At 50.3% G+C, this 22,244-nt stretch overlaps 2 protein-coding genes across 5 annotated transcripts in view; one reads left to right on the top strand and one right to left on the bottom strand.

The window, feature by feature from the left end:
• PMFBP1 (polyamine modulated factor 1 binding protein 1) overlaps positions 1–423 on the top strand; it is a 49,812-nt gene extending 49,389 nt beyond the window's left edge. Inside the window, exon 20 of the mRNA XM_057710817.1 lies at positions 377–423. Coding sequence (XP_057566800.1) covers positions 377–423 — 47 coding nt within the window. The remainder of the gene's footprint in view (positions 1–376) is intronic.
• Positions 424–4,170: 3,747 nt separating this feature from the next.
• On the bottom strand, positions 4,171–22,210 carry DHX38 (DEAH-box helicase 38). 4 transcript variants are annotated; one of them, XM_057712829.1, is made up of 27 exons: positions 21,901–22,210; positions 19,491–19,832; positions 18,944–19,131; positions 18,179–18,283; positions 17,454–17,634; positions 17,191–17,309; positions 16,955–17,031; positions 16,342–16,497; positions 15,661–15,822; positions 15,343–15,450; positions 14,861–14,973; positions 13,266–13,403; positions 12,749–12,899; positions 12,375–12,665; positions 11,856–11,996; positions 11,418–11,528; positions 11,207–11,323; positions 10,914–11,021; positions 10,409–10,521; positions 9,491–9,699; positions 9,228–9,382; positions 8,672–8,827; positions 8,441–8,575; positions 8,110–8,235; positions 7,509–7,604; positions 5,966–6,087; positions 4,171–4,638 (listed from the first exon to the last, which is right to left on the bottom strand). In XM_057712829.1, exons 2-27 carry the CDS (start codon positions 19,811–19,813, stop codon positions 4,554–4,556), a joined length of 3,786 nt encoding a protein of 1,261 aa, XP_057568812.1. In that variant the 5' UTR covers positions 19,814–19,832; positions 21,901–22,210; the 3' UTR covers positions 4,171–4,553. The 4 variants fall into 4 exon arrangements, with proteins under 4 accessions (XP_057568812.1, XP_057568814.1, XP_057568813.1 ...); XM_057712831.1 differs by having other exon boundaries at positions 12,375–12,560; positions 12,713–12,899; positions 21,901–22,209; XM_057712830.1 differs by having other exon boundaries at positions 17,454–17,601; positions 21,901–22,209.
• Positions 22,211–22,244: the final 34 nt, after the last annotated feature.

The following is a 22,244-nucleotide window of genomic DNA, read 5'->3' as shown; positions in this document are numbered from 1 at the left end:
GATGATACCCAAGTGCCTCCTATCTCAGACCTATCCCTTCCCCTAACCCAGTCCCTTTGGGGAAGTGTGGGGACAAGAGGGGAACAGGCAGAATAGGCATCTGTCTCCTGTAATGTGTTCCGGAATCCTCACAAGAACACCCTGGTCCCCTGCACAGACTGGGTCCGAGGTTACCTTTTGTGCCACCTTTAGACTCCATGGTACTCCCAAGGGAAGTATGCACCTGCAAAAGAGCTGCCTGGCCATGAGGCTAGTCCTTGAGGAATCGCTTCATTAATTTCTCCGCAAATCAAGATTGTCATTTGCTCCCTCAGGTTCCTCATATTGCTAGAATCAGCGCCTTGCCCTGAGCATCATTTCCACGCATGTTTTTCAGAGGATGTCGAGTTCCTATTCCTCTCTCTTGACTTGGATCAGCTCTAACGGGAATATGTCAAGGTCCCAGACTATTCTGCAAGATGCTAACATTTTATTGAGTTTTGTCCACTTCCTGCAGCGGAGTGAGCCTTGGAACCATACTACCATCTCCAGGCCCAAACTCTAAAATAAAGACATGAGCACAGCAGTCTCAGTGAGCTCTTGGCGTCTTGCAGACACTTCTGCCCCCTCAAGTCCCCTGCAATGTGTTCATCCCTGTCTTCTCTAAATTCTAAAACATATAGTTCTCTTTCACGTATAACTTGTCATTTGGGGGCTGTAATTTCCCAAAGCAAGCTTCTGGATTATCTGGATTCATTTTAAACCAACAAGAGATAATTAGCTCCTTTTTATTCCTTCCATCTCTGTCTGGAATTTAAGAAGAAAAAAATATATCTAAAAACCTCAAAAAGGAAAGTAATCCTGAGACCCAAAAGAGAGGAAGAGAAATAAATGATGCATTTTCCAAACGGAGGAGGGAGAGAGAGCCATCTGCTTTCTCCCCAGCCACCATATTCCTCCTTTTAACAATTTTATTTTTCTCCCCAGCCAGTTCAGTACAAGTGAAATTCCATTATAACAAACTCCAAGGACAGCTAAGCTATTTTATTGTGGTTGGATTTTGTTAAACTGAGTACATGTCTAGAATTTATATTTCTAATCTATAGAAAATTGAGAGAAATAGCTAAAGGTAAAGTAAGAGAAAGAAATGAAAGAGCTTGCATTTCTGCATGAGGGGAAAGGAAACGTAAAGGAAGAAACCCACTGGTTGGTAGCAGTTCTTAAATATCTTGCCTCCCTATCCAGCCAAACAAAAGGCAAGAAAATTTTCTGTTAATAGCAGCAGCATGTTACATAGGTTCCCCCTGCTAGGACTTGGGAAGGGCAAATTCTGGAAATGCAGTGTGAGGCAGGAGTGATGGGCACGTCTGGTGGTTTCTGTTGTGATGGTCATTGTCTGTTTTTTTATGCTCTCTTGACTGTGTTCCTTCATTTGATTTAGAATAAGCATATGTCTTCTAGAGAAAACAAAGACTGAAGGATCTGGTACTAATGAAATGGCTTCTAGTTCTAGCCTGTGACCCATTTACTCAAGCAAAAGTTCAAAATCCCCAGCACAGTCTTACTTAAAAAGGCATTTTGTCTCTATAGTTTACAAAAAAGGTTTCATATATGTTAGCCAAAGGGACAATATCTGGGTACTTTGAGTGTTGTACATTTTTTCAAATTTGTCTTTCCTATGGGGTGATTGCACCAGAGCAAAGCAGGTAGCAAGTTATGGGGAGCAAAGGGGGCAGCAGAGCCAGAACCATATCGATACGTCACTGGCAAGCCCAGCCGGGGAGGAGATCTGAGTGGAGGGGTTGGACTTAGAGAAATGTAGAAAGATAGGAGCAAGGGCAAGGGAGGCTGAATGTTGCCTGCCTCTCATTCTTTGGGAAGTAACCAAAGAAATGAGTTCCTTAAAAGTTGGCATCAAAAAGAAATGGTCTCTGTATGAAACTGTAGTGATGGATACGTTTGTCCAAACCCATAGAACGTACAGCACCAAGGGTGACCCCTAAAGTAAACTGTGGACTTTAGGGGATAATGATGTGTCAGTGTAGGTTCATCGGCTGTAACAATGAACCACTCTGGTGGGTGATGTCGATAGTGGGGGAGGCTGTGCGTGTTGGAGGCCGGGGGGAGGCAGGTATATGGGAAATCTCTGTACCTCCTGCTCAATTTTGCTGTGCACCTAAAGCCAGTCTAAAAAAATAACAAAAAAGAAAAAAGAAATGATTATAAAGCTAGGACGTAGCCCAAGGGCATTATAAATAAAGTGCTTCAGCCACCTAGTCAGAGGGTGTCACTTGGATTCTGATACCTCGGGGCCACAGAATCCTTTGTGGCAGATCCTCTTCTACCCACCTGGAGTGTCATCCTTCTCCCCTTGAGCTAAAGGAACCCAGAACAAACCCCAGCCACCTGCTTACTAAGAGAAAGGGGGGGGGGGGCTCCCTAGAACCACCATGTGGCCACACGCCCTTGCCTTTTGAGGCTCCTCTACACAGCCCATATGAGGAGGAAGCTTCCTGCCATGGGCATAGCCTAGCAAGCTACCCCTGGCGTCCCCAGAGTGAGCCCCCTATCTCAGTCTGGGGACAGCTGACATCTCTAAGGTGTCTAAAGTATCCTGTTCCTCCTAGGCATCAAAAGGTAGAAGCACCTGGTTGAGAGCAAGCCAGGGGACCCCTCTCCCGTTCAACATTACTGTTCTCTCACACCAAATCTGAAAACCAGTCTCAGGAATCTACTTCTGGTTCTTTGTCAAGAAAGGCTTTTGTACCTCTAGAAGAAGAAGAAGTTATCATCTGAGGAAGAGGTGGTAAGAAGCAGAGTATTAAATCAGAATATTAAAGCTGGAAGGAACCTGCAGGTGGATCTGAATGAAAAAGAGTCCATAATTTAAAAGAAAGCACTGAAAACAGAAATGCAGACAGACTCTTGGGCAGAAGTCCAGAAGCCAAAACAGATTCGGGTGGAGCTGCTGGGGGCTGGGAGCCTCCCCACGCATGCTGTGGCACCTGTGTAGGCCACGTGTGCCTCACGAGGCGTTCCTTACTTTAAAATTAGATTTTCAAAACCTCTCTGGCCTCATTTTTCTTATCTAAGGAACTCGAAGGTGAGTTTGTAATCAAGGTCACAGCCTGTTAGTAGTAAAGCCATTCATGGGAACCGCAATCTTCCTGTTTTGTTGCATCCTGAGCCCAAGTCTGTAAACAGATCACATACCCAGCTTACATTTCTCCACAGGGCAGGTAGACACCTTCTCCTAGCCCTTCAACTCAGGCCGATTAGAAGCCTTCCCAGGCAAGCAGCTGGAAGCCCTCTCTTCACTCCAGAGCCGTGAAAGTCAGTTTCTACCTGCATTCCCAGTAAGGCGGTTAGAGGTAAAAAGGATGGAAGGAGAGGTGGAAGCTCGTGCTGGCTGGCAAAGCCTGGCTTCCAAACCCATCTGTAAAATGGACTTAAATTTTAACTTATATTGATTTATAAGACAGAAATTCAAATCCCAGGAATAGAGTGAGAAACAGAGTGGCACTAACAACAACATGAGCCAGGCACCGAGGACCTCACCCTGAGCCTGGCCCAGTATCTGGGTGCTTCTGAGCCCCAAGCCTGTTGGGGTCTCAGCCCCAACACAGGACCTCCCAACCTGCACACCTGGCAGAAGCCCAGACCTAGGGAGTCACAAAATAAGGACCAAGGGTGACACAAAGGGTCAAATATCCAAAATGTCACCTCAGCAGACTGTTGAGGCTGCTTAACAAGAGAAAAGACCAGTGATTCTAGTGTAAGGATCATCTTTTATATGAAAATCAATAAGCAACATTTTACACTATTTTCCATCAATACACAATACACAATGGTAGAAGCTTCTGCCATTCTGAGCAACAGAGCAGCCAACCCACCAGTGGAAAGGACAGAGGGTGGATGGCTGCTCGCCTTCCTCCCACTTCCCAGCCACTGTGGCCAGCCTTGCCCCAGCCCTGCCCAGTAATGGTGCCCCAGGCCGTTCTCCCTCCCTGCCAGCTGAGTCCCACCTCATCAACCCCTCCTCTAAAAGGCACTGCCTGGAGAATAAAAACACAGGCGAGCTAAGGTTCTAGGAGGATCCACCTAAGGAAAGTCAGGCAGGGGTTCTGCCTGTCGTCTATCCTGTGATTTAGGGCAGTGAGGAGAAAAGAACAGTCAGAAATACAATAACATTTTACAAACAATAAATTTATTTCCAAATCCTGACTTATAACCAAATTATAATTCCCTCTAGGTCTACTGTGCTGTTTTATGCAAGAATTTAAAAAAAACACAGTCACAGCCATGTCATTTATACAGCAAGTGTCCCGGGTTTATTTGGATATGGTGGGTCCAGCCACCTCTCGTGGTCCTGGCAGCTGCTCCGCGGTCCCACGCCTGCACCGTGGAACTTCTACCCCCTCCATGGCAGAGCCTGGGTCAACCCGTGCCCCCAGGGCCATGATGTACACAGATGAAAGCACAAAGATGAAAGGGTTTTGTCGGCAGGCCTGAGCGCTCCAGCCACGGGGCTCGGGACTCAACACCTGGCCCCCCTCTGCAGGGACAGCCTCAGCTCAGAGCCCAAAGCGGGCTGGCGTGCGGCGAGGGGTCATGGGTTCCCCTTGCTCTTTCCGACCTGGAGTGTAGATCTTTGTAGACCTGGAGACACAGACGAGGGGTCAGGAATCACACTGCTGCTCCCTGCGACCAGGACACACCGTAGCATGAGGAGCCTGAGGCCTTGCTGTTCCTGTGTGTGAGCGGGCTCTGGGGCTGCAGGGTCTTCTCCCCTAGCACGCTTCCATTCCCCTTGCCTACCCTACTTGTGATCGGGAGCAGAGTGAGATAGCACCTCTGTCTGATATCCACTGAGGCAGGTGGAGAGAGAGGTTTTTTAACGATTCCTTTCATATCCTAGGCGTGCTATGGAGGTAGTCTTCCCTCCGCCTCACCAGGCTGCCATTCCAGCTATGGCTGGGCTTTGTCCCCAGCTCCTGGAGGTAATCTTGAGACCCCTGGAATTTCCCAAGGGTCTGGAGTGCCTCTGTTATTCACAGTGGGCCCCTCAGACCACACCTGATAGTTCATGCAAACAAGATGATTCAGGATGGTGGCTGCCCTGCCAGAGAAACCAGCCTGTGACTGGAGGGCTGTGCCTCGAGCCTCGTGCTATTAGCCCAGCCTCTGGGGAGGAAAGAGGAGCTGGAGACTAAGTCAACACGTGGGTGCTGATTCAACCTACTTGCCTATGAAATGAAACTCCACTAAAACTCTGAGCACCCAGGTGAGCTTCCCTGGCGGCAATACTCTCTGTAGTGTGCCAGGAGGGTAATGTGGCCCCGAGGACAATGGCAGCTTCACATTTGGGACTCTCTCAGACCTCACTTTATGCAACTCTCCCTTTGGCTGGTTCTGTGTCCTTCTGCTATAATAAAACTGTAATAAGTATAGTACTTTCCTGAGTTTTGTAAGGTGTTCTAGCAAATTATCAAACCTGAGAGAGTCCATGGTGATCCCCAAATTTGTAACAAGTTTGGGAGAAATGAGGGTAACCCTGGGTACCCCCCCACTTGCAGGTGGTGACTGAGGTGAGGGCAGTCTTACCCTTCACCGTGCCCTTCACCTATGTGGTCTGACCTAACTCCAGGCATCAGGGCAGACGCAGGTACCCAAGGCTCTCCCTGCCTCGCCTCTCCACTATGGTGTCCAAGCCCTAGCTTGCTGGTAAAGCTGTGAGACCTCCTCTGCCGCTCCAGCCCACCTCAAGCACCATCAACATAACAAACAATGACCGGGAGCTGCAGCTATATCACCACCCCTTGAAGAGTGTCTGAAACTCCTCCCCTATCTCCATGTGACCACAGTCAACTTGTCACCAATTCACCTCTGCACACTTAACTTTCCTTAAATCACAACCCTGCCTCAGGGACTGGTCAGTCCAGCCGGCAGGCTCCATCCCAACCAGGGTCCTGAGACCAAATCTCACCTGACACTGCCCAGAGGGCTGCGCTTTTCCTGCTCCTGCCGCCGGGCCCGTAGCTGCTCCTCGGCCAGTGCCATCTCCTCCTCCATGGCAGAGGCTTCTTCTTTGGCCCGTCGGCGGTTCTCCTGGAGAAGGGAGAGGTACTGGGGTCACTGGGGATTGGCGGGTGAGGGGGCCTGGCCTGCACCCATCACTCTGCGGCAAGTCAGGTGCTGTGTAGACCGCGCCAGCTCCCAGAGGCAGGCCCATACGGCTCCCTGCCCCAGCACCAGGGCTGAGGCCTGCTTTTCTCACTGATCCAAGACCGACATTGGATGATTGAGTCCTAACTCTGTCATACCTCGCCCCTCCACTCAGTTTGGTAAGCACTTACGCGCCCTTACCACATCATTTATAACCATGCCAGGAAGTACAGGAAATAGGGACGACGCGATGTCTGGCTGGAAACAAGACACAGGAAGATGTGTGCAGGCCCAGTGTGGGGAGGGCGATGCTCAGAAGGGGAAGCTAAAGTCCACAACATTCTGCAACCCTAAATAATGGATCCAGGTGGTGGCCACCAGTGGACACGAAGACACCAGGAGACCAAGGAGTAGGTACAGAATTTATAATGGAGGGATCAGGTGGAACCACTGAGCACTTAGCATCTTCAGTGGGACCACCAGACCTTATGTGCCTCCTGAAAGGATCTAAAAGGCGATTCACAGCGCCACATGCATTTATGCATCCTTATCCAAAACAGCTGCACCTGAATCTAACCAAGGCTTTAGATTAATGACTAGTTTACAGAAAGTACATGGGATAGAGGCACAAATTAAACACCTTAAGAAGCAATCAGCCTAAACCAGAATATGGAATATTCTACAAGATGGCCAACCTGTTTTCTCCAATAAGTCAGTGCCATACAAAATGAGTGGGGGCAGAGCTTGTTCTAGAATAAAAGACTTTATATATTGACAAATATCAATGTCTGGATCCTAATTCAAGAAAATCTATTATAAAAAATCTTTGAAATAAAAAAGGAAATGTGAACAAGAACTGGAGACTTTGGCGACATTAAGGATTAATTGAGCGATGTTGGCATGGAGGCTATGTTTTAATTTTTGAAAGTCCTTTTAGAGACACACATTCAAGTATTTATGGGTGAAAATACACAATGTCTCAGATATACCTTAAATAGTCCAGGAAAGAGATCGGTATGTACAGAGCGGGGTGGGACTGAGAGAAACAAGGCTGGGCAGGATGTTGATAATTATGGAGGCTGGGTGAGGAATCTGTGCTCACTGCACTGTTGTTGTCCACTTTAATCAATATTCAGACTTTTCAATAACAAGTTTTTTTGTTGTTTTTTCCAAAGGCTCAGCAGACCAAGCAAATGGAGTGGGTGGGAGGAAATCAGACAGACCAGCCTGCCTGGATCACAGCGTTTATGTTTGACAGTGAAGTCAGGGGAAGCCAAATGATGACATGCCTTTCATACCAGGCTGAGGGGAAAACGAAGCCCAGAGGCAAACAGGCCCTCCATAGAAAAGCACAGGATCCTTACCTGCCGAGACTTTCCTGCCTGTTTCACGCTGTAGAACATGGGGCCCAGCTCTGCCAGCCACTCTCCGTCCACAGCAGTCACACACTGCATGTACTCCTGCAGGCAGAAGGGCCACAAAGCGGTGGTCACAGAAGGACCAATGCTTTGAGCTATCCCTCCCAGAAGGGTTCCACAATTAGGATCTACATGGGAAGGGCCCTACCCCCTGCCCTGTAAGGCTGAAAAAGGCAAGGAAAAGCTGCAGACACTGGAATTCTAATCCCTTCCCCCATCCAAACTCCTTCATACCCCCTGGTATCCAACAGAAAAGGCCCAGCCCCTCAGAAGAGCCTTCTAACAACACCAAAAGGGGTTGCTTGCCCCACGCAGCCAGCAGGAAACAATCCTGCCTGCACAGCAGAGGCCACTGGAATCTAGAGGTTAACTATGTATCAATATAAACTTCAACTGAAAACCAACCTCAATTCCCCTCAAAGTAATGCATGTGACCTCAAGCCTCCCATGCTCAAAGCCCATCCCAGAAGGTAGCCAAGGGTTATTACAAAGGCCTGGCCCAGCCTAGTCGGCCTACATCACGCAAATGTCCTTGGAAAAGACTCACCTTGGTGGTCATGACCAGCTCGTGATACACGATGTAGTCTGGGGTGTAGCCCATCCCAAAGAGGGAGCTGGTGGGGTGCAGGTGGCAGGGCATTCCCGTCCGGATGTTCACATACTCCCCGATCCCCTAAGGAGGAGGCCCAACAGGTGGCTACATCAGCAAAAGGCTGCACATCTGGGCAGCTACCCAGTCCCTCAATACTGTCTTGACACAGGCTCTTGGGGGAAGCCCATATCTGCAGGACTGTACAATGAGAAAGGAGAACTCTGCCCTCGAAAAAAGTATCAGGCCAGGAAGGGGCCATAGCTCCACTGGGCTCCCCTGGGCTCACCTTGAGCTTGGCTGCCTGGTGGAAATAGGCAGCACAGATACACTTCCTGACAATGTCCCAGTCAGTGCCACACGAGGCCAGGCTCATCCGCTGCTGCACCATGATGTCCTTGAGCTGAGCTCGCACCTCCCGGACCTAGAGCAGGACACATGCAGACGAGGATGGAGCCCTCCTTCCCCTGCATCCCACCCCTCCTCCCAACATCCTGCTTATCTGGGCCACTGCCCCCACCTTCCGCATGGCCTTGGCATGGATGAAATGATCATTACACCAGATGGTAGAGTAATTGTTGTTCTTCCACTGCAGGTAGACATTCAGGTAGGTCAGATGGTCACTCTCAGGGACAGCAAACTTCTCCCGGATTTGATCGCTCTCCTCCTCTCGGCCCTAGGAAGGAAAAAGGGAAATCCAGGCCCAATGAGAAGAGCTATCTCATACTATCACCCACTCACACCACAACTTACAATACATCAATGCAGTGCCCTGACAACATAGGAAAAATAGATTAGTTTATAACAAAGTATTTATTCTAAAATGTGAGGGCTCAGACACAACCATCCTAGAAAAAATTACAAAACATTCCCTAAGCACCACAGATCTAGCCCATCCCTTCCCCTACCCCAACCTGCTTAACATGAAACAGGAAAATCACTCTTTGGAAACTCTGATTCCTGCTTCTCCATTCCACCTTAATAGCACAGAGAGAAACTACTTCCCTCTTTCAACCTTCCTCGAGCCATAACCTCCTGAGACCCCGGGAAGAAAGGAGCCAGGCAGCACCCCCCACCTTGGGCCTGTAGAAGATGGCTGGGACCGAGAGCATGGAGACGATGAGCAGGGTCTCAGAGCTGCAGCCCATGTCACAGGACACAATGAGCATCTTGGACAGGGCCGGGTCCAGCGGGAACTCCACCATCAACCGCCCAGTCGAGGTCAGACCGCCTGGGAGAGAGGAGCAAATCCAGATGGTCAGTGGACAGGGTGCCCTAAGAGAGAGAACCCAGGCGCCAGAGCACACGGGGCCCTGCCCGGCTCCCGGGGCCACGGCACCTGTGTTGTCCAGGGCCCCGAGGATCCACAGCTGATACATGGAGTTGAGCATGTTGTCCTCCGGGGGCGGGTCCATGAAGTGGAACTGCAGCAGGTCCTGCACCCCCAGCGACTTGAGCAGCAGCACCACATTGGCCAGGTTGGTCCGCTGGATCTCGGGCACCGTGGTGGTCAGGAGCTCGTTCTTATAGGCGCTCTGGGTGTAGAGCCTGCCGAGCAGAAGGCCAGCCCTGCTGCACCTCCCACCATGCTGCCCGGATGAGCCCCTCGAACACGCCTGGCTGCCTACGCGGGGACCAACACTATGGGCTTGTGCACCTGGAACAGCCACTGCAGACGGAAACCACTCAGGAGGAGTAGTCCTCATTTCTCCCCCCGCCTTCCCTTTTCTCTTACAATCACAAACCCCCGCCTATTCAAAACTCGGTCCTGCCAATTCGCCATTCTGCTGCCGTCTCCTATGTACTGGTTCATTTCTGGAACCAGTGAACCTGGGACTAGAATTATAGCTGGCTTTTACTTTCTTTACCTTTTTTTATATTTTCTGAATATCTACAGTGAATACATTATTTTTAAAAATCAGAACGAAAAGAGAGAGAGAATAACTGGAGAAAGAAAAAAAAGAACCAGTGATGTAATCTGTTCACATTTATCCTCTGAGAGGAGGCACGCTATGATTAGCCGCTGCAGGTACATTCAACGGAGGTCCTCCTAAAACCCAAGGCTGCTCAGACCTCGGGGCTCAGGCCTGGTAAGGCAACCTCTCCCACTCAGCAGCATGTGATGAGAGAACCAACAAGCAGCAGCCCCATCGTTGGTCCCAGCCCCAGGGATCACCCCTCTGCTGGATCACAGTCCAAGCCTGTCCGCCCCGGCCGGGGCTCCACCCCGGAAAGCAGGCTAGCACAGGGCTCCTACCTGAAACACTGACCTGGGCCCGTCCTGCCAGCTCGCCCCGACCTCTGGTTGGCATTGGCCTGGCTGATGGGGTAGATCTGCAGAGCATCCATGCCAATCCTGGGGTTGAAGACCTAGGAGAGGGCAGCAAAGACCTGACTGAGGACAGAGTGAGGGGAAAAAGGGAGGCAGCCTTGACATAAAGACAAACCTGGCTGCTCCACGTTACAGAGTGAAGTGTCACAGAGATGCAGGTAGCCACCTTTCGGAACCAGGAACCTCAAGAAATTTCCCCTAAACACCAGCTCCACGATCTCTATTGAGTTATTTAAATTGTCTACCTCAAGTTATCACAAGGACTGAGTGAATCAAGCACGTGGCAAAATCAGCACTCAGTAAACACCAACACCACCTCCATGAGCAATCATCATTCGAGGGCCGAGGACCCAGGGCCTGCCTTCCCACCCCCTAGGCCAAGCTAGCTGTGGTGAAGGCCCAGGGCCCCAGTCCCTGCGTCTCCTCTTACCTTTAATTTACAGTAACCAGAATCAATAACAAACATGATGCCATCCACAGTCAAAGAGGTCTCAGCAATGTTGGTGGCAACAATACACTTTCGAACGCCATCTGGAGCCTGGAGCCGGAAGGGACATGCAGGGAGGGAAGGCTGTAGGCCTTCAGGTAGGAAAGACCTCACAAGGAGAAGAGTACACCCCACCCATGCCAGAAAAGTAACACTCTCTCCCTCTTGCCCTCCTTTGGAGGAATCTGGGGGAATCCCAAGGAGGGGACCCAAAACAGACATTCTTGCTGTCTCACCTTCTGGAAGATTTTGGCCTGGAGATCAGAAGGCAGCTGGGAGTAGATGGGCAGCACAGCCAAGGCCGGAGCATTCTCCAGTTCTTCCAGATGCTCCACAATCTGGTCTGAGGTCACCTGAGGCCATAGAGAGGAGCCGTGAGACACCAGAGCCCCCAATTCTCACATGAAGGACACACCCGTTAATCACAGTCATGACTGAGGCACGCACCTCAATGTCCTCTTGGCCAGGCATGAAGATAAGGATGTCCCCGGGGGCCCCCGACAGATGCACCTGCAGGGACTGCTTCACTGCGGCCTCCACATAATCCTCCTGCGGGGTCTGCAAATCAGCCAGGGACACCGTCAGAGGGAAGGCAGGCCCAGCGCCCCTCTGAGAACTGACGACCCAGTCCCTGGTCCGGGGCTGGTGCTGGCACACTCGCGGGGCTGCTGCCCTTGCAGGCCGCCCTCCCTGGGTCCCACCCTCCCACTCCAAAGAAACAGTCAAACGAAACCTCCCCAGAGCACAGTCCTTCGCCTCCAAGCACTACAGCTGCAGGCTCCCACGCTTCCCACAAAACCTTTCCCAACTCAGTACCCCACCCCACGTCCCCCAACCGACTCCTCATCAGAGGTCAGGGTTCGTTCAAAAAAAGCGCCTCAGTACCTTGCTGAAGAGGATGTCAACAGGGAAGGTACGACCAGGGATGTGGAAGATGGGGACATTCCCAAAAAAGGAAGCAAATTTCTCTGCATCCATGGTGGCCGATGTGACTATGAGCTTCAGGTCTGAGCGCCGTGCCACCACCTAAGAGACGAAGTCAGTCAGAGGCTTCCCCACAGGGCTGGGACCCTTGGCTTCTGCCCTCCAGTCTCATCGGCGTCACCACCAAATGAAACAGAAGCCAAAGCTGCCGGACTGGCTCGTTAGTAACAACCCTGAAGACTGAATCCAGGGAGCCACAGCCAGGAGAACCACAAGTCCTCAACTGGGCAAGAACAAGAGTCAACCACCACCAGGTCTGAACCCAGCAGCCAGGGCCTCAGGGGCAACTCTGGCCTGTCAGAGACCTGCTCCGCTTCCCCAGGCTAGACCCCAGCCCACCTGGAGCGCCTCGTCACTAAGTCCCAGCAGCGCGCCGGTCCAAGCCCCACGGGCACAGCGGGCTGGACCCGCAGCCCTCACCTCCCGGAGCAGCCCGAAGAGCACGTCGGTGTTGAGGGAGCGCTCGTGGGCCTCATCCATGATGATGGCGCTGTAGTGATCCAGGTCCGCCTCCCGGAGGGACTCTCGCAGCAGGATCCCGTCAGTCATGTACTTGATCAAGGTGCTTTCTGAAGTGCAGTCTTCAAAGCGGATGGCATAACCCACCTGCAGGCCAGGGAGATGGCTCAGCAGCTCCGGGTGTCCGCTCGCCGCTGCACACCCCGCCTGAGCTGGGTCCAGGCCTCTGCAGACCAGCTCCAGGGACAGACGCTACCGCGTAAAAACGAATACACAGCTCAGCCCCCGCGCCCACTCACCTCCTCACCAAGGCTGCCCCCCATCTCTTCACTGACTCTCTTGGCCACCGACATGGCAGCGACACGGCGGGGCTGGGTGCACCCGATCATCCCGTAGTCCGTGTAGCCATCTTCGTGCAAGTACTGGGTGAGCTGAGTGGTCTTACCACTCCCCGTCTCCCCAACCACGATCACGATGCTGTTATCTCTGCAAGGGAGAGGAGACAAGTGGTGAGCCAACCGGAGTGGAAGGCCACCCCTACCCCCAGCGGTAGCCACCCAAGGAGTGTGCTTGCTCAGAGAGGAGGATTTCCCTGGGAAAAGAGTCCCATACTGAAACACCCTCTAGTAAGTCTGGAAGAAAGTAAGGTTTAAACAAGTGAACTAAAACAAGACGAAGCCATCTTGCTTACGTCAAGCAAAGTAGCCCAGGGCACCCACGTGAGGGAAAAAAATCCTTTCCCTTCTCCATCAGATGTCATACCCAAAAGGAAAAGAGCTACAGAGCACACACAGCAAACAATGGAATACCTGAATCAACACTGGAATCCCGACCTGGGGTGGAAGGAGTTACCTGATAATCGTGAGTAGTTCCTGCTGCACAGCAAAGATGGGCAGGTACTGCCTCTGCTCCAGAATCGACTTCTTCTTTGCGAATTCACTGCTGGCTTCGCTCTTTTTCTTCATGTGGTCCGCAAACTTCTGCTCTGTCCTGAGAACACACAGCAGCCTAAGCGCCCTGCGTGGTTTCCCACATCTTTCTTCCGGACTGGGTTACTGCCCTGCTTCCTACACTCAAAAGTAAGAACTGCTTCAAATATGCAGTGAATCTTTGAGATGCTAGAGCTGCCAGGCGCTGCTCACTTCCTCCAGCCTAAGGGACCAGACTGCTGTCTGAGAATCCATCATCCAGAACCTGCTCAGCACCCCCAGGACAGACAGCTGCAGAGGGCTGAGAGGAGCTACAGGTGAGCACGTGGGCAAATCCTCTGCCCTGAAAGAGTCCAGCCAGAAGAGGAGCTGAAATCCACAGGTGATTACCGTACACGGGACAACCTTGGGCAACTGCAGCACCACACTTAAAGGGCTGAAAGGGGAGTTGTGGTTACAGTCATGACCAAGGTCAGACTCCCTCCCACCTCTTGGCAAGAGAGGAAGGTCCATAAGGCTTTATTTTCAAAGAACTGTGAGAACAATCCCACTTGATGTATACCTACAGCTTCCACTGAAAGCGCTCAAGTATCCAACACACGTACCTCCCCAGGCTGCACAGCAAAAAGGTACCAGTCCCACCTTAACCTACAGTAGTCTACAATCTCCACCCACCCCTTCCCCAGGAGACTTTTCCTCCATCAGATCAAGCCCACGCTCTGTCAAGCTTCCTGTTTCTAACATCCCAGGCACTCCCAGTCAGCTGAAAATTAGCACCTATGGGACTAAATTAACTAGAGACTAACGAGGGCTGATCAATGCACCAACTTCTCACAGGGGTATAGAGAATTATTAACTCAGATGACAGTTTTATAGGATTTCAGAGTGTTCAAAGGATGACACTCAGAAGGGACATTTGAGTTCAGCCACCTACACAATGAGGGAAGCCCAGTAAGCAGTTACCCAACATCTGCTTAAATACCTCTATGAACAGGGAAGTCACTACTTGAGAAGACAACCCTTTTCATTTTCAAATCTGTTAAAAATAGTTCTTCCTTAGATAGAACCAAAATCTAAGGGGGCAAAGCACACTTTCCCACCGAATGTGTGAAAGGCACTCTAGCAGAGTGGCTAAGAGTGTGGGCTCCAAAACTAGACTGTCTGGGTGTGATTCTCCCTCCACCATTCACTAGCTAGGTAACCTCAAATAAGTTACTTAACCTCCTTGGGCCTCATCCTCCTGACATGAAAAATGGGAAGGATTACACCTGTCCAGTGGGACTGCAGTGAGAATCCAATGACCGAGTATCTGTGAGGCCTGTGGTGCTGCCTAGCACAGAGGAAACTCCTGCAATAGCAGTGGCAGCAGTAGGAATATTATCTTGGAAAAGTTGAAAGGCCAGGATGAAGGGACCAGAGGCCCAAAATAACACAATTTTCCTATTCCTGAGTGACGAATCCTATTGGTCCCCTTGAGGCCCCGTCTTCAGAGGCACCTGCTGTGAGCGAGACTCCTACCTGTAGTCTACTTTACCGTCCTCTGTCAGAGCTTTATCCGGCTCTTCCTCCTTTTTGACACCCATTATATCTCCCAGTTTGGTTCCAGCCAGTTCCCAGTGTTTGTGCTGGGCCTGAAAAAGACACAAAATTCAGTCTGCTCTATCCTGTGACAAAACTGCAGTCCATGGAAAATCAGTCCCATCTGACAACAGGCTTCATCTAGCAGGCAGTAAATTCCCACAAGGCAGCAGTGGCACCGAGCCTGCCTTCCAATCTTATGCCTGAAGCTCCTGAGACACCAGACCCTGGGTTCTCTTAACAGAGGCCCTGGAGGAGGAACACAATGCCCTCCCCCAAGGGCTGATTCTTGCTCTGTGAGTTTCCTCTAACTGCCAACAGGAACCCTACCTCTGAGGTGGGACACGACCTTTAAAAAAAAAAACCAAAAAACAAAAAAACCACATAGAAGACTCTCTGGCCCTAGATGACAAGAAACCAACCTTTTTGCGTTCCTTTTGCTCCCTGTGCTTCCGCACTGTTTGACTGCCTTTTCGAGCAATAATGGCCAGGTCAGAAGTGGCATCCTTGACTGGAATCACAGGCTCTGGCTGCAGGAGGTTGAGGAAAGAGAGAAATTCCGCGCTCATCATTAAACTCAACACAAAGGTCCAACTTTGTACTGGTCCTAATACACGAAGGGTTGCTACCCTACCCCTACCATAATGGGGCATTCTTCCTCTGCTTTCCTTTCTCTTTCTTCTTCTTTCCGCTTCAGGTTTCTCTGAGCGTTCTCCTCTCTGACCACAGAGGACCCTCACCTGCTTGGTGAAGACAATGCGCCCGTCCAGAAAGGGCGGCACCAGGTTGTGCACCATCAGATGCACCTTGGCTGCGCTGTCCTCCTCAAAGTCCTCGTCCACCTCCAGCCGATGCACCACCCCGCTGGTGAGCATGCGGTTGGTCTCCCAGCGCTCGTTATCCTGTGATGACACAATGGGAGGCCATGTTCAGACAGCAACCACACGATCGCCCCAAAAGGTCCCAGGTGAGGCCATGCAGCGGGTCCTACAGGAGGGCCATGGGAGCCACAGAGAGTCACGGGACTCTCTACCCTGCAGCTCCTTAGACGGAAGAGGTGCTGATTCCAAACCACCTGCAGCACTTTTTCCCAGAAGCAACCCTTTATATCTAAGTCAGAACCTCTATATGGACACACAAAGTGTCTGTCCCCAGCCCTGCTCAGAGATACAAAGGACACAGACCACAGAGCCAGGCTCCCATCAACCACCTCTCCAGGAACTACTGCACAAGGCAAAAGTCATGATTTGGCTTGCGTTTTTCTTAAGCTACTGCCAAGTTCCCCACCCACCCCTCTGCCTCCAGAGGAATCGCTACGTCTGTGGCTTCAGCAGTGGGGAGACGAGCTGTGCCGTCGGCAGGTGCACGTGACCTGCCGCGTCTCCAGCGGAATCTGCTACACCTGCGGCGGGCAGCCTCACCTCGTTGATCTGTCTCCGCTGAGCCGAGATGCGCTTCTGCTTCTGCTTGTGCAGATGCTGCTCCCGCCTCCTCACGTAGTCCTCGGAGGAGTAGGCCAGGGGGTTGTGGAACTCATCGTACCCCTCATCCATCATGTACCAATCCCGGTCAGCTTGCTGCAGCGCAAGAGACAAAGCAATGAGAACAAGGGAGAGATCAAGTTTACGTGCAAGACGTGGCCAGAAGGGGAGGAGACGTTTGGTAACAAGTCACTGGTGCGGTGAAGCAACCCTCGTGAGAGGCACAGGAGCAGCCACCCTGCTGGAAGACGAGCCACCTAAAGGAGAAGCACGGTTTACAGCGCAGCCCACCATGACAGCACTTCTTACATTTACCACACGGTGGCACCAGCACACAGCTGAAAAAGTTAGGTCTGACCTGCATCTGGTTCAGGGCCTGTGCCTGGAAAGAGATTCCAGGGCTTTGGGAGTCAACGTGGCTCAGCCTTCCTGAGAGCGTCCAGTTCCACTAGAGTATCACCCGTGGCTCTTGTGCTCTGACACCCCCCCGTCACCCACTCACCGACAGATGGCCAGCACCCCTCATTCAGTCCCTCAAAGATGTAGTTTTTACCCTCTGGTCATCCTCCCATTGCTGCCGTTCCTCTTCTGTGTCAAATGAAATTCCTTCTTCGCCATCCTCGCGTCTCCCTGCAGGAGAGCACGTAGCTGGTTAGTCTGCACGGCCCCAGCTTACCCATGATGGCCTCAAACAGACCTGCCACGCAGCACAGGCCCAGCACGGCTTTGTCCAGCCCCACCAGGATGAGTGACCCTGCTTTCCTGCCTCCCACATCCACCCTGCCTTACCTCGGCCCCTGGACAGCCGTGGGGTGGACCCCAGGTGTCTTCGGTCATCGGCCCACTCATTGTATTTGTAGGATGGGGTTGGCAGAGGTGTGTCGTCTGAGTACCTGCTCCTCACAGACCTGGGAAACAGTATAACCAGCCTCACTGAACAGTCACTAAACTGAGACGTGTTCCCCAGCCACCATCTGCCCTCCCAGCCCTAATCACACCCACCCCCGTGCCGCCCACCCAGAGAACCTGGGCTGCTCTGCCCAGAACATCACCTGTCCCTGTCTCGACTGGACTGCCGATGACTCCGCTCAGAATCCCGATAGGAAGGCGTTGGGGAGGGCGATTCCCACTGTGACCGCCTTGAGGAGCCACAGCCGCTGTCCTCTTCCTCCCAAGTAGACCTTGAAGGGGTGGCTGCATCTGGGCCACAAAAGACACATCCACAGGAAACATCTAATTTAACCAAGACATGGATCTAGAGCCATTAGGTGAAAGTCAATTTGCCAAATTTCTTTCTTTTACTATTTATAAACTTTGCACCTATTTCCAATGCATAAGACAGTTTTGACAGCTTTCAAAGATATATGAATTTTAATGGTCCAATTTTCATCATTTATAACAACATTTTATAGGAATATCCAATTTATCTCTGCAAACATATCCCTCTTGAATATACATACTTCTTTATAATAAATCCTTCTTCTGCCCCTACCCCAACCCCTATCCCCACTCCCCACCCTCAGCTCCCTATTGTTTCCTACCATTTGGAAAACTGGCCACTCAGCAAACTGGCCAATCACAGTAAGGGAGAGTATCCGTCTCCACAGAGAAGTCCACAGCCTTCCCTACTGAATCAACTGACTCAGAACCAAATAGTCCCAGAAATCCATGGTGGAATCAGGAATTCCAACCCAGTTCCACTGAGGGTGGGAGTCACTCACCCTGCCTCTCATACACTTGGCTCTCACAAACCACCATAAGCAACGGCTCGGACTACCTTTAGGCCGGTGTCGGGGGCTCTCAGGTTCATTTCTTCTGCCACTGCGCTCGGATCCTCCATCTCGCTCCGATCTGCTGCCGTGCCTGCTTCTGTCCCGCTCATCTGTCAGGAGTAACCGGCAGAGCTTAGAAAACAGATGTCCCGTCCTAACTTCCACCCATCTTCACCCTAGAGAAAGGACAGACCTCCCTACTCACTCACAGGTGCAACCTCACTCTCTAATGCGATCCATGGGCTCCTGAAACTCACATATCCCCATTCTTTCAAGGGCAAAAATTACTGGCTAGAAAGTTTCAAACTCAGTAACAGTTATTTTCCTGTAAGAATTCAAAAAAGAATAGTTACAAGTCTACAATGAATAGCTATTTAATAGTTACAAGCCTACAAGCTACAGAACTCAGACACTGAGGAAAGCCAGAAATGGATTTTACATGTGGCTTTGCTCCACAGCACTGTCCTTTCTCTCTCGCCAACACTAGCGTCAGCTGATTTCTCAAACGTTTTACCCGTTATCACCTTTATCACCAATTGTCATGATAAAATGAAGACCACACACTCAAGCAAAGTAGCTATGTTGCAAGTAATAGGTCTTTTCTTAAATTGCCTGCTACTCCCAATACCAACAGGGTCAAAACCAACCAGGCTGACATGCAAATGGTGTTTCCTAATTAACGAGCGTTATAAAAACTCCCACAACAGAGAAAGGCCAACATATTAATTGAGGTGCTTAGCAGGCACTAGGAACTCTGCTGCACAGTTTACCTCTGTCTCTCTTGCGATCACAGTCTCGATCCCGCGACCTCTCCTTCTTCCGATCCTTTTCTTCTTTGGAAGAGGCATAGACACCATGTTCCCGCCGTTCCCGCTCTCTCTGCCGACTGCGTTCCCAAAACTCTTCACTCACACCACCAGGATGGGATGGAGTCTCTACCCGAGCAGATCGATAATGTCTGAAACGGGGAGGACAGCTGGTAAAGGGCTCATCCGTAGAAGAAAAACCTGCCCCAAACCTTTGGCCAGGTCAAACAAGTGCCCTGGCCTTTTCCACTATATTTCCCTGATATGGCAGGTTTGATATGGCAACAACCATAAGTATGTCTAACTTCCATCATCTACTCTTTAGTTGCCTCTGAATGTTCCCCCAAATCTAAAGGAAATACCAATTCCTATCTATCCTCAATGTTATACAATCATAGTAAAATCATATAGTCCTAAATGTCCAACAAGAAAACTGAGAGATAAACATGAGATGTTATTTTCTGGCCTCCATTTTCATTCCCTCTGGGGCAATCCACTCAAAGGCTCTTACCTGTCTTTTCGGCTACTTTGGCCAGCCTGGTCACCGCCCTCCTCCTCAGCATCCCTCTGGTCATCCTTGCTCTCTTCCCAGTCCTTGTAGGAAGAGATTCTGGACTTCTTCTTGTCGTCCCCATCATCCTTCTCCTCTCTCTCCCTCCTTTTCAGGGAAGCCAACAAGTCCAGTCCCAGCAATGAAGGGCGGGGAGCAGGGGCCTTGAAGACATGCTGCTCACTAGATGCACTTTTGGTCTTGAAAATAAGACCGCCAACCTGAGAGTCCACATCAGTGCCTTCCAATCGATGGATCGAGGCATCCTCACTGGTGTCCTCCATGACAGGTTCTGGGATTTCTCTGGAAGGAAAACAAACCACTTGGTAGCAGACATAAGAAGGGAAAAGGCTTGGCTCTGCTACATCCCAGAATAACTGTAGTTATATGGATATCTGGGGGGTTGACCACCCCCTCAAGACCAGAATTCCTTTAGTTACCTCTTACCAAGACCCATCTGTAAAGTCATCGACAATCTCAAAAGATCGTTCTACTTTCACCCCAACATACATGAGAAATAGACACACACACACACACACACACACACCCCAGAATCCAAGAGGGTATCATCCAGGCAAGAACAGCCCTCACTAATGGACACTTATTAGAGCACGATGGCATCTATAAAGGGAACGTAGGGAAAACATCACTATATTTGAAGTCAGAAACCTCAATTAGAACCCAGGCTCTCAACATTTTCTACCTGTATGATTGTAAGCAAACAACTTAATCTTTGGTTAGGCATAATTTCTGTATGTGCAAAACAGAAGTACTTTTTGCCCTATCTAATCCATGGAGTTAGTGTAAGAATCGAACCTGAAAGTGTACCTGAAAGCACTCTGTAACCATAAAAAGTTACATAAATGTCATCATTGTTACATTATTTCACTTGCTGTGCTGGTAGGTATTGATTGGGTCTCTCACCATTTTTTTACACAAGTTCTTCCTCCTCTCCCTTCCTTTAAGCTACAGATACAGCAAAGCAGAGTTGCTGATGTATAAGACTACCATCCACGTGATCCATACTTTAATGGATTTTTTAGACCAGTTATGTTTTGTAGAAAAAAATTACCTCACAGAAGTCAAAATCTGTTTAATGACAATTCAAGTGCACCCAAAAAAACCCCAAAACAAAACAAACAAACAAAAACCTGACGACCTGATGAGAATCACCAGGCTAGAAAATGATGCTTTTGAAAAGTATTTAGGTAACTGTAAGATTTTCTGGCACTCAATTTATACCAATTACTCTTTGCCTTCCACTATACACCATCTACTCATAAACATATCCCATTATGAGTGCTTGAATAATTTCCCTCAATTTTCCAACAAGTCAGTACATTTCCAACAAGTCAGTAAAGCAAAGAACTGTCAAGGGATAGGGTACCACCAGAATCCAGAAAGCTTCACCCAGCTCTAATTAACATGCACAGCTCTATAGAAGAATATTGCTAAACAGATTGAACACATAGTACGGACACAGAAACAAGAGTTGCATTTTGAAAAATGCCATCAGGCAGAAGAGAAGAGGGAAAGCTACCTATTGGTGACATCTGTATTCATGCGAGGAAAGCTAAACAGGAAACTAGGATATACATGCTCTGCTCGGTAGTCTGAACTAAAAAATATACCTCTAGAATGTCATTTTATGCAGGAGAGAGAACCTGTCTATCTTGTTGACAGCTATGCCCAGCCAGAAATTTCTAGAGACAGCAAAGAAAGATCTCAGCAGCACAGGAAAAGGAGTCTGACTAACAGGACAACTAGCAGCTGAGAACAAATAAGAAGTTAAGTGTTGGCCTGTGAAGAAGGATTAGTGGCAAAGAAGCCACAAGAGGTACAAGAAAAACAATGAAGAAAGACACCGGATACATTCATTCAACAATTACTGAGTGCTGTCTGTGAGCCAATCGCTGTTCTGGGCATTAGAGATAAAAAAAAAAAAAAAAAAAACAAAGCAGACAAAAATCCCGACCTTTTTGGAGTTGACATTCTAGTAAAAGATGTCACCTGGTAGAGATACCACTATGACAGAGAAGAGGAAAACAAAAGGAGCCTGCTGGGCTCGGTGTCCGTCTGGGAGTGGGCTAATGGGAAGGTCTAAGGAAGTGGGCAGGGTGACCCCCACGCCCCCGGGCAGCATCCCTGGATCTCTGTGAGGCCACGCCAGGAAGCATGAACTGACCCGAGCAAGGAGAAAGACCGGGTCTGACAGGACCTGCGCAGCATCCCTACGGTGAGTAACGCAAGTTGGGTGACAGGGACAAGACTTTCAAACCCGGGCCCGAACCTGAGCGAGGGGCCGATATCCGCCGCTTGGAGCCGCCACGATTGGCGAAGAAAAGGTCGGAGAGGAAGAAGGGACACTCACCTCACCAAGCCCGAATCTCGGGACCTTCTGTCCTGGATTCTCGGGCGCTGGCGCCGCCACTCCTCACTCAGACCGCCTTAAAGAGCCAAAACCCGCACCTTCAAAGCGGCCATTATTGTCCCATAATACTTTGCGCGGTCCCCCTCTATCCGTCCAAAGATACCATCGAGAGCAGCCCGGAAAACGCCGTTCCTCGTGCGGGACAGTACGTGACCACGCTACACTATCTTTCTCTGGGGCTCTGATCAGAGAGACACGTCCAAGTCTCCTGGCGACCAATCACGGTTAGTCTAAGAGGCGAGGCCCCGCCTCTTGTTGGGATGTGAGAGGGAGAAGTAAAGAGA

The sequence above is a fragment of the Hippopotamus amphibius genome, chromosome 16 (assembly GCF_030028045.1).
Source record: "Hippopotamus amphibius kiboko isolate mHipAmp2 chromosome 16, mHipAmp2.hap2, whole genome shotgun sequence".
Classification (NCBI taxonomy): Eukaryota; Metazoa; Chordata; class Mammalia; order Artiodactyla; family Hippopotamidae; genus Hippopotamus; species Hippopotamus amphibius.
Note: the sequence above shows the minus strand (reverse complement) of the source record. Positions and strands in the feature narration are given on the sequence as shown.

Excerpts from the sequence above, each read along its gene's own strand:
- DHX38 (XM_057712829.1), bottom strand. The coding sequence starts at position 19,813 with ATGGAGGACACCAGTGAGGATGCCTCGATCCATCGATTGGAAGGCACT. Across the intron at positions 18,284-18,943 it reads TGATCGCAAGAGAGACAGAG|ATGAGCGGGACAGAAGCAGG; the intron begins GTAAACTGTGCA and ends TACTCCTGACAG. Across the intron at positions 16,498-16,954 it reads AATGGGAGGATGACCAGAGG|CAAGCTGACCGGGATTGGTA; the intron begins GTAAAAACTACA and ends CTTGCGCTGCAG.